At 40.4% G+C, this 11,366-nt stretch overlaps 1 protein-coding gene across 1 annotated transcript; it reads left to right on the top strand.

Annotated features, from left to right (window-relative positions):
• Positions 1–91: 91 nt before the first annotated feature.
• Positions 92–11,050, top strand: alkbh3 (alkB homolog 3, alpha-ketoglutarate dependent dioxygenase). Its single transcript, XM_070907578.1, has 10 exons — positions 92–181; positions 688–768; positions 970–1,079; positions 1,206–1,240; positions 1,387–1,434; positions 2,889–2,992; positions 4,850–4,938; positions 5,159–5,368; positions 7,012–7,110; positions 9,691–11,050. The coding sequence occupies exons 2-10, from the start codon at positions 693–695 to the stop codon at positions 9,814–9,816; spliced, it is 897 nt and encodes a 298-aa protein (XP_070763679.1). The 5' UTR covers positions 92–181; positions 688–692; the 3' UTR covers positions 9,817–11,050.
• Positions 11,051–11,366: the final 316 nt, after the last annotated feature.

Genomic DNA, 11,366 nt, shown 5'->3' with positions numbered 1-11,366 from the left:
AAATATTCAGAGACAGAGAGAGACAAAGAACGGGTCGGAACATATTTTCACATCTCAGTTCCTGGTAGGATTTATTTTTCTGTAACACACTCGCCATGGCTGTCAAATCACAGACATGCTAGCTTATGTAGAGTTGTCCCTTTCCTGCTAGATGTAGTGTTGCGTTTTAGCAGCAATTCTGGTAAGTCGTTCAATTCAACAGTAGTCAACCCAGTATTTGTTTTAAATTCTGACCTTTACAAAGTGTGTTGAAGCAACTTTAAGTAGATTTAGCTAACTTAGCGAAGGTGTAGCTAACCTAGCTAGCTATCTTAAGCTAGGTTTATTTTAGTCACACTAACGTTAGCTAACTAGCTGAAATACCTATTGACTGATAATGATTTCTTAAATGATCTGTGACTATTATCAGTACCTTAAAGTTTAAATAGTTAATTAAGACCCCATTACTGTTTTACCGTACATAATGAGACCTTTTATGAGAAAAGTCAACGACGGCGAGTGTAGAAATGACGACAATACACATAGTATTTTGCTGGTACATCATAAACTAACCATCACAAAGGACTACACAACTAAAGCATTACCAACAAATACCAAAGGCACATTTTCTAAGGCGAGACACAAGTGATCAGCTGTCTATATTTCTGTTGGTATGTTGAGCTTGCTTCTTCCTTTCTCACCCTGCAGATGTGATGTCAGATAAGCGTCAGCGTGCCAGAGTCCAGGGCTCCTGGGCCAAACAACTGCCAAAACACTCAGGACCAGCAGGTACTTTGAGGGTCAATGTGTACTGTGGTATTGGTAGTATATGACTCCCTCTGCCTGCTCCTCACTGACTGAGATCGTTATTCATATATTTAATTATTTGTAGCCCCGGATGCTGATATAAACATTTTGTTTGTGTCTGGCTGAAACACATTTTCTTAGTCCTGTTAGTCTGTCTGATATGTAGAAATCTTTTTTTACCAGGTGCTGTCCCAAACAACCAACAAACCAGAAGTGTCCACCCAGCTGCTGCTTCTTGGGGATTTGGGCCACAGAAAACACCAAAGACATTTGAGTTTCACCAGCCCACCAAGGTAGACTGTAAACATGAGAAAATAAGTCCCCATTGAATTTGGGGGTAATTCAATTGATCTTTTACAGCCTGTTAGAATGTTTTATGAGGAAGTTCTTACTCTTTCTCTGTATTTTCTTCACTGCAGTCAGTTCGAGATGTTCCACCAGAGAAGGTGATAGAGTAAGTTACACATTTCTATAGTCACTGGACTTTTTCAAGGTTCAAGGTTACTATTTTGTGTCTGTCTCTTCTCTCTGTTTTTGGCTTGTTATTTGGTTGTATGCTATGCACAGGTTGGCTAACACACATCATTTTGCTCTGCACAGACAGGCAGGTGATCATGAGATCAGCCATGGACCATCAGGAGTGTCCAGGTGAGTACAGTGTAATTCAGAGGGAATCTATAATCCAGATAAAAATGGTTAAACCAAATGGAAAAGAGAAGAATAAACAGTGATTGTACCAAACCAGTGTGTTTAGTAAAGACAAGTATTCTGTGATTGAGTTTTAAGTCCACTAGATGGCAGTCATCTCACAAGCAATAGTGTGAATAGCTTTTAGTGAATGCCTCCTACCTCACTTGGAAGGACGCATGGAAGTGAGCCATGTCTTTAATAGACTCTGAATATGTAGTAACGTGCATGCTGGACAACCGGAATATTTCCATTTGCTTTTTAGGAATTGAGCTAATTCTTTCATCAAGACAAAAATACCCAGAGCCACCAAAATTACAGACAACCAAGAGCAAGGAAACTTAAGACTCAGAGCCATAAAAACCTTACAGTTAATATTCTGTGATTAATTCTGTGACTGGGACCCTGGATTGATCATGTATGAGAGAAACTTAGAAGTGTGAAAAGAGAAACAGGAAAACGAAAAAAGTGATTGATATTTCAGTTCTGATTTACATCTTTGGTGGCCACCTTCTGTGCCAAAGTGCCCCTGAGCAAGGGACAAACATTTCTCTAGAATGGGCACATTGCTCTTTTGCTAATCTAGTTTTAACAGCTAATCTTTAGTCTTAACAGTAATGAAAATTAGCTTTTTAAACTGCTTTGCATCCACATCTTAGCTGGATAAGATTTTGAGGTTCATCCCACTGCTAACCTGAGATCACGTGCTGCATTTAAGCACCAAGGGACACTAAAGGATACTGGCCGTATGCTTCTTCAGAACTGCTTGACGGATGATGGAATACCTTCGGAAATCATGTCTGACCATTTATGGAACTTTCCGAAACCAACAATCCAACGTTCAGGGTTTGAACTTCTTCTCCCTCAAGAACAACCGAGTGCAACACGATGAATGTCTTCCAGGAGAGACTGTCGTTATCATCACGATGCCTCGCCCTGCTCTGAAACTGACCAGCTTTTCACTCAGTGTAGCGATTCAGAACAACTGTAAACACTTTTGATTTCCATTTAATCAAACACTGTGGTGGCTAAACAACCAGCTATTATGCTGTTATACTGAAAGGGAATGTTGAACTTTTGAAACCACTATTACCAGTATTTGGCTGATGAATGAAAGGTTAGTTTCCTGCACACAAGCCACTGCATATGTATTTTTCCTTTCCTTTCCTTTTTAAAATTATTTTGGGGGAATTTTATGCCTTTTATCAGAAAGTCGATCATATAGTGGTGACAGGAAAAGGTCCACGTGCAGACTTTTTGATTGGTGGCCTAAACCCAAAGGCCGCCAGGGTGCCCCATTTTGGACTATCCTGTAGAAGCACTATATATATGTGAGCTACATACTGTATATATCCACCTTACTTTTCTGTGTGTGTGTGTGTGTGTGTGTGTGTTTTGTCTTTCCATCTGTCCAGACTGCAGCTGCTGCCTGCGTTTCTTCCCCCAGAAGAGGCTGACTGGATGTTCAGTAAGCTGTTAGCAGAGCTTCCCTGGTCCCAGAAGACCAACTACAGACAGGGTGGGTACCAGGGGCTTAAGAATAAGCAGTATGGAAGGGCTGAAATGAGCCTGTAATGTAAAGTGGAGGGTGGACAGGGTATCCCCACCACTGCAGCTGGTTCTCATGTTTGAGACATTTTTATGGTACATATAGGAATTATAAAGTACTTATAGAGTGCACCTTTCTGCCAAGGCTGCAAAATCCTCTAAATGTGTTATTTTAACAACAGAGTATGTTTAGACATTTTCAGTGTGCATCTGGATTTGCATAGTGAGAGGTAGATGTTGTTGCCTGTTTTTTTTCATTCATGTTAGTACAGTATATTTTAAGAAGATTGCAGAATTTGCCAAAAGCCAGAACTGAAGCCACTCTCTCCTTGCTCATGCTTAAGTTGTGCAAAGGCTTTAAACAGTTGACATTTTCCTTTTTTTTAAAGGAAAGAATAACTCACACATTGTACCCAGACAGACGATATACAGCGAGCCTGCTGTTGAGCTGCAGCCAGACTTGCTCTCAGAATCGGCCTTTCTCTCAGCTGGCTCTCGTCCATCTTGTGTGTTACTCTGCGATAGCTCTGTAGCAGACAAACCGCATGATAAACACAAGTGACCAAGATGATTTCTAAACACAGAGCAAAGCGGCAGGTTGTGTAATCTCAATCCATCACTCCTCAGACTTTGTCAACATAGTCCATGTGATGTTTGGGTTAAAGAGGAAGTAGCGGAAAAAGGATGTTAACCCTTCACCAGTCTTTTCTCCTACGTCCTCTGTCATTTCTCCTGTCTTGTTTTAAAACCCTCTTGACTCAGTTTTTCCGACCACTGGCCTCTAAGTTGGATCCTGTGAATGGGTTAAGGTTTTGTTATTCTTGTCCTTCTGATAGCATCTTTTTATGGGTATAGTAAGGCTTTTGAAATTTGATAAATGACCACACATATTTATTAGTATACTCCGGAGTCCCTGAATAATTCAGTTCCATAAAAAGCAATGTCTGCTTGAGCATTTTGTTTTGGTTTCACCGTGTTCTCGTACCAGAGGGCTGGCCAGAATACACTAATGACAGAGAATTGGTTCTTAGAAGAGATCTTGTTGTTCCCAGAGAAACAGAGATACACCCAGACCAACAGAGGATAACAGACAGGGAGAAATTGGATTTATGTGTTTACCGTACCTTACCTTACCTCAGCAGATAATCAGAAAGAATACATTAAGAATAAAACTGTGTCAGCAGTCTGCCCTACTTATAGTTGTCATTTAGAAAAAGAGGCACCTATGAAAACAGAATGGATCCATTCTCTTTTGAAGTTAAAATTGTCATGACCCAATTACTGATGCAATATAGACTGTAGGGATGGATGTGTTTGATGCTCAAAAGTTACTCACGTTACAGCCAAGCGAACTACATCAGCTGTTAATGGATGCAACATGCAGAATCACCAGCGTGGCCTTTTTTAATTCGATCAATAAATCACTGCCGCATTCATTTTCAGATATCACTGCAAAGGCTGGATATCAAACCTCAATACTTTTTGAGTACCAACCGTAGCATGAAAACGTATAGTAGTAGTAGTAGCAGTATGAAAAATTGTCTTTGAATGTTTGGTCAGACTTTTACATCTGACATTTTTACTTCTGAAATACAGTAATTTACTGTAGTAAGTATTTTTTTAGTACAAAACCTCGGGTATTACATTTTCACCAATATACTCTGTGTGACTGTAAATAAAGGATTTATGGGAAATATGGCTTCAATTTTGAGAACTATATGCAAATACAATAGACCTGGTTACAGATTCAGGCTGCAAAATGTCCTGACCGTGTTCTCAATTGGTTCTTTTGAGGTAACGTTGTTTTTGTTTGTGTGTGTTGTTCCAGGGGAGGCATACGAGGAGCCCAGGCTGACCTGCTGGTATGGAGAGTTGCCCTATACATACGCTCGCTCCACCATGGCTGCTAACACACAGGTTAGATAAACTCAGTAAACCTCTAAGCCACCAAGACTAAAGAAAAACAAGCACTTCTCACTACTCACACAACATTATCCACACATTTATTTTACATTAGTTTCTATGTTTTTCTTTTTTGTTTCTTTATTTCTCATCATGGTGGATTTTTTTGTTTGTTCTTTCTGTCTTTGTTAATTATCTGCTGAACTCTCTTTCTTTTCTTTTGTTTTCTTCATAGTGGCATCCTTTGCTGTTAACCCTTCGCGAGGCAGTGGAACAGGTGAGCGGAGGCAGCTTCAACTCGCTGCTGTGTAACCTGTATCGGGACGGCCATGACAGCATCGGCTGGCACAGTGACGATGAGGCCTCCTTGGGTGACAAGCCCGCCATCGCCTCCCTCAGTCTGGGCGACACCAGAGTGTTCAGCCTCCGAAAGCAGCCTCCACCGGTGAGATGATGGTAGAGCAGGAAACCTGGTTTACCTTGCTGTACCTTGCTACAGCATAACAAGTGTGTTGTTCACATACTTCATAGTTCCAGCACCTTTGCTTGCTATGAAAATTTTGAAGAATTTAGAGGTTTGGCCTGAAATCCAGCTCTTGGTTTTCATCAATGTGGTCTCATAAAGTATTTGATTTGGCCGTCTAAAACCTGTAAGACTTGGCTCACATCTCCTGCCTCTACTTTTACTTAATAAAGCAGAACAGCTGTGTAAATCTTAATAAAAAAGAAGTGACTGAGGGTAGTGGAGTGCAAAACATAGATATAGATATAGTAGATGTGACATTACGTCATAACTGATGGGATAACCGTCCGCCATCTTACCTGGGTATTGTTTATAATCGCCACCTGTGGGCAGCAAATATGGTTGTCAGCTGTCTGGCTCCTTTTCTAAAAGGACAAACAGAGCAGGAAGGCTGGCATCACTGTCCACACGTCAGTATAGAGTAGATGAGAGATTTATTCTATACATATGGGTCAACTAAAACTACAAAAAGTTAGTGAACCAGGTAACTTTATCTTAAGCTACCAAGTAGCGGACCAGCTGAGGTCTAAAGTTATTGCCAATTGCTAACAAGTTAGCTCTCAACAGCATTCATCTGTTAGCTGAACAGATAAGTTATAACCAACTAACACTGCTTTATGTTAGCTTTGCTAAAAGCTCAAAGGTAAGATTTAGTAACGTTAACGTCATACATTTTTATTATGGACACTAACGATATCTTGAGAATGAAAGACAATTGTGTTGACAAGGAGTTCTGCTGAAGGCATTACGGCACAAAGTAAGCCTTTCAAAACAAAATGTGTTTTATCAACAAAAATAACATTTACAGTCACAACACTCAGGATCTTCACCCTCTCCTCTTACCACCAAAACAAACCCATGCTGGTTGACCAGAAAAAACAGCAAAACAGGAAGTGACTTACAGTTTTTGTGCCTACAGTGTGTGTTGAATTACAAGAGTTTTATACATTCTAGACAGGCACAGTTGTCTTACACTCATTACTTTGAATAAAAAACAGTATTGGTGTGTTGGTCGAAGAACACAAGGAATATAAAAACAACATAAACCTCTTTCACCATAGGTTCCAATTACAGCTCGTTTAAAACTGGGCACAGGTAAGATGGCTGCCATATGGTTCCATCGTGGAATGGCAAGTTCTTATGACACGTCACATCTACTGTTCTATATCTGTGGTGCAGAACAGCAGCCAAGGTGAGGTAGTGAAAAACTGGACACAGAGGGAAGGCTTAAGTCAGGCTTAAGTTAGACTCAGCAGAGTATTTGGAGGCCTGTGTTTAATAGTTGTCTGTTAAAGTAAACACTTCTTAGGAGGCAGGCCTCGTCAGTCACGATGTAGACGAGTTGCATTGACATTTAGTCTTGATTAATGTGTGTTTAGTCATGTGACAGTGCATTGTTCCAGTTGTGTGTGTGTGTGTGTGTGTGTGTGTGTGTGTGTGTGTGTGTGTGTGTGTGTGTGTGTGTGTGTGTGTGTGTGTGTGTGTGTGTGTGTGTGTGTGTGTGTGTGTGTGTTTTATTAGACAATCATACATTGTGCTTTACTCTCTTTGTGTTTCTGCATTAGGAGGAGAATGGTGACTACACTTATGTGGAGCGGATTCGGGTTCCTCTGACTCACGGGACACTTCTGCTAATGACAGGAGCCACACAAGACGATTGGCAGGTAGGCTCCACCAATCAGATGCAAGGGCCCACGCAGGCTAAATGGCCATTCATAAAAACATCGGCCACTGGATACAGACGGCTCAGAATCAGGCCGAAATTAAAGACTGCTTTATAAGTGGTGTTAGATACTTGTTTTGTTTGTTTTTTGGTTACCTGACCCCACATGCTCAGGAAATCAATTTAAAAGCTGAGTGAAATCACTGAAATGTTAGATATATCATTACTTTACTACAACTAAAATTATGATTATGACCAAAATGAAGGAAACACTAAGTCACTCCAGCTCTCCCTGTCACCCTGACACAATCAGTTACCTCATTTTAACCTTCAATATTTACAGTAAATAGTTGTGCACTAAATACCTTGACAGCCTCAGCCAGGTGAGGTCAGGTGAAGACTTACCTCACCTGCTCTGCTGCTGTCTGTGAGTGATGAGTGTGTGTGTGGGTGGGTGTATAAGTGCTTCTGACTCAACACATGTTCCAGGCACTCAGGTTCCTCCCCTGACCGACAGGCAGTGAGGATAGATGAAGTGGCTCGGAGAGAACAGCGGAGCTTCAGATTTAATGAGAGTCATTTGTTTTACAGTCAGAGACAGCGGCCAGGTTTATATGAGTGCATGAAAGAAGATGAAAAGTCTGTGTCTGTAATAGAGACAGTGAGAATATGTTATATTACAATAGTTTGAATTTCATGATTACTAAATGTTTTCAGACAAAAGCTTCACTTCTGTCTAAAATAGGTCATCCTGTTTAGTTTGACCTTTTTTTAAACTTTGTACAGAAAAAAAGAGGCAAGGATGCAAAACAAAACTGTTGTGCAGGAGAGGAACACTGTTTTTACTTCAAATAAAAACAAAAATCAGTCATAAAAACAAGATGAAACATAAATGATGAAACAATAATGTCATTGATATAAATATAACAAAAACTGAACATTGTAAATGTCGTAAAGGCAGAATTTATGGGCGAGCTGTTGTATTGTAAACATATAGACAGAACATGAACATATTTTAAAATTGTATCACCACTGGTGTATGTTGTCACAAAATCCATAAAAGTTTATGTTGAAAAGATTTGACCACCCGATCTCTTTGCCAGAGCCACCCCACAGTTTTGGTGGTGAAAAGGTTTCTTGCTGTTAGTGTTGTTGCCATGGTTTTTCAGTTGGCAGCTGGAAAAGTTAGAAAGTTAGTCATAGTTTTGGCTTTTTATATTTCATACGCTGCTTTAGCAATGTCTTGTGTTAAAACAATGTAGCTTGTCACAGTGAGTGGAAATTAAAAGGAGTGGGACAAAAACAAAGAGGAAGGGGGGAGGAGAACTACAGAGACAGTGAAAGAGGTTTGAGCTTAACACGAGAAAAAAGGGAGAAGGTCACAGGTGTTTTATGGCGACACCTCCCTGAGAATCTCAACAAAGGTTTCATCTCTCCTTTAAAGATCTTCCAGAGACAGAAGATCACACCATCCATTAATTCTGTCTCTGTCACTGCAGTCGAAGTCTCCCTAATAAAACCTCCTGGCTCAGTTAGAGAGGTTTGGAAGTGAGTGCTAAATATTTAACTAAACCTGTCAATCCTGCTGAAGGACTTCACTGCTTTGAAAAAGGATACGGGGTTATTTCTGCCTGTTCCGGACTCTTTCTTTTAAAACTGTTGTGTGTAAGTGAACCTTTCACCGCCTTTAGAGATGTAGGTGAGGGAGGACTGTGTGTTTGTGTCATTTTAGCATTTTTTTTGCAAAGGGCAATAAATGACTTTAGTGACTTTAATATCAAATGATAAGAAAATGGTGTTTGTTGTATGTTTTCACAGTTTCTGGTTGACCTGTGTGTTGAGTGCAGAGGTCAGCTGCAAAACAAAAATACCCTTGTGTTTTGGAAACTACTGATCTTCTTTCCTTGTGCTCTCATATTTGTTTGTTTTCTAATCTCAGTTGAATGCGTGTATGAGTCTGTGGTAACAACAGACTTTACTTTTTACCGTATAGATTATTTTTCTTGAATGGAAGTTGGTTTACAGATCCAGGACTTTCAGTGCAGGACCACAGTAGCCAATGAGAGAGACCAGTCTAGATAAGTCCTGGAGCAGCTGACGGTGTTGTTGTAACCCTTGAGGCTAACGTTAGCTAGCATGCTGCTGTTGACAGATATTGAAACTAAAATCGCACCTCCAGTTGTCGCTGAAGAATAGACAACCCGTGTTGACTGCGTCTCCCCAGCCATTTTCTCGTTTAGCCTTCTGCTTTAGTTTTTTCTCACTGCAAAGCATCACTAGAGCAAGTTGTTGCAGTCTCCGTTTCGTTTGTCTGCTTCCCCTTGAGATCACATGAGATTACATGAGGACGCGGTGCATTGCTCCCTCTGGCACAATAATCTTAATAATATCCTGTAGTGTGTGATGCACCATTATTTTCAAATCTTGTAGTGTGTGCACGTTTGAGATCATTCTCCTTAATGTGCGACTTTAGAGTCTCCGAGCAAGACTCTTAAGATTCTTTCTGGATAAAAGACCAACACATAACATGTGACATGTAAATGTAAAATACATCTTTTATGTGTCTGTCTGTCTCCACCAGCATCAAGTGGCTAAAGAGTACCATGACCGAGGCCCACGCATCAACCTGACCTTCAGGACTATCTACCCAGAGCCGGAGGGCCACAGGGCAGGGACCAAGCTACAATTCACAGCCAAGCAACCGTAAACTCCCCTCAGAGTCAGGTACTGAAGGCTGAGGAAACTGTGAGAGTGTGAACAAGACTTACGCCAATGAACGATGGAGAGATTCTGCCAAACAAGGCTAGGTAGTGTGTGAACGCTGGCGTCCTTCTCAGTGAGCTTGCAAGCAATTTCAGCAGTTTGAAACAACACGTCACTGAGTTACAGGCCACAGTATGAATAACAGCGTCCTCCAACAGCTCTGCCTGAATTCACCTGTCTCATACACAAACCATAATAACACTGCAGTCGTGACCAGTGGTGATTATCAGATAGCAGTGTTTTCAGAGAAGCTAAGCAGAAGACTGGGTGATAATGAAGGCTCGATAACATGTCAGCTCTGCGATTTATTTATTCAGCACAGACTGTTGTTTCTGTTCATTACAGACAACAATTGATCAAATCTTTGGTTAGTATGCCAAACTGTCATTTTGACCCAAATGTCAAGAAAGGTGTCTTTATGAAGGACAGCGCTCCGAGTGCTCACGGCGCAGTGGCTTTTGGTGAAATGCTCTAAAATGTAAATGATTTCTTGTTAATGTTGGGGAGTTTTTTAGAGAGAATGTAATTGCTCTAAAAAGGGAAGGAATGAGTAAAGTGGCCACTTAGGCCAATTACAGCTCCATCAGGACTGGAATTAGTTAATTGTCCTGTTGAACAAGGATTTGTCTGACCAGTCCCTCAAACAGGTAGTTCATGTTTTTCACCTCTGACATCTCATGAAGCAGAATCGTTAAAGACGTGCTGTCACGTTACTGGATTACTGTTTTTTTCCAGTCTCACATTGCATAGTGCAAACTAAATCAAGAAGGCCATGCATAATACAGAGACATCAAAAAGTTGCTATAGCGACCCGTTGCTATGGCACACAGCGGTAAAGGTTCAGAAGAATCCCACTGCCATAAAGGGAGCTTGACAATAAACATGATAAACTGAAGAAACAGAAAGTGCACATTAGTGTAACAGATAGGACAACAATACGCACACTATTGGTATTTTGGAAGATCACCAGAGCAACTTTTTATGGGAAAAATAGACTTTGTGTTGTATTTCAACATGATATTGACTTTAAAATTGCAATTGAGGAAAGCATGTGTCTGAAGGGGGGATACACACTACTTTAACTGCCCACATGATGGGATATTGTGTTTATTTTGTAACTCTAAAGAGATGCAAGACGTGTCCTTGATTGCTGTTCTGAAATAAACAATTACTCTGAATTCTCTTCTATTGTCTTATGTTCCAAAAAGAAGATTTTTGTCAATTAGGCTTCACTTAACAGGGCTCCAGATTTTATATGGGACAGGCAAGTTCAAACAAAATACCACATTGTGATAGGAAGTTTGTCATGAAAATATGCTGCAATCTGTGCATAATGTTTGCAAAATACAGGACACAGTGAATTGCTCTCTCTCAGATCTCTGAGACTGCAGACATTATGCAACCATTGTTGTAATTATACACAAAAGATGTGATTAGATTGTTTAATGAAAAACAGTCGTTGAGCATTTCGTATTATGGTTTTATTCAAATCAT

Source organism: Enoplosus armatus, chromosome 6, assembly GCF_043641665.1.
Source record: "Enoplosus armatus isolate fEnoArm2 chromosome 6, fEnoArm2.hap1, whole genome shotgun sequence".
NCBI classification, from domain to species: Eukaryota; Metazoa; Chordata; class Actinopteri; order Centrarchiformes; family Enoplosidae; genus Enoplosus; species Enoplosus armatus.
Note: the sequence above shows the minus strand (reverse complement) of the source record. Positions and strands in the feature narration are given on the sequence as shown.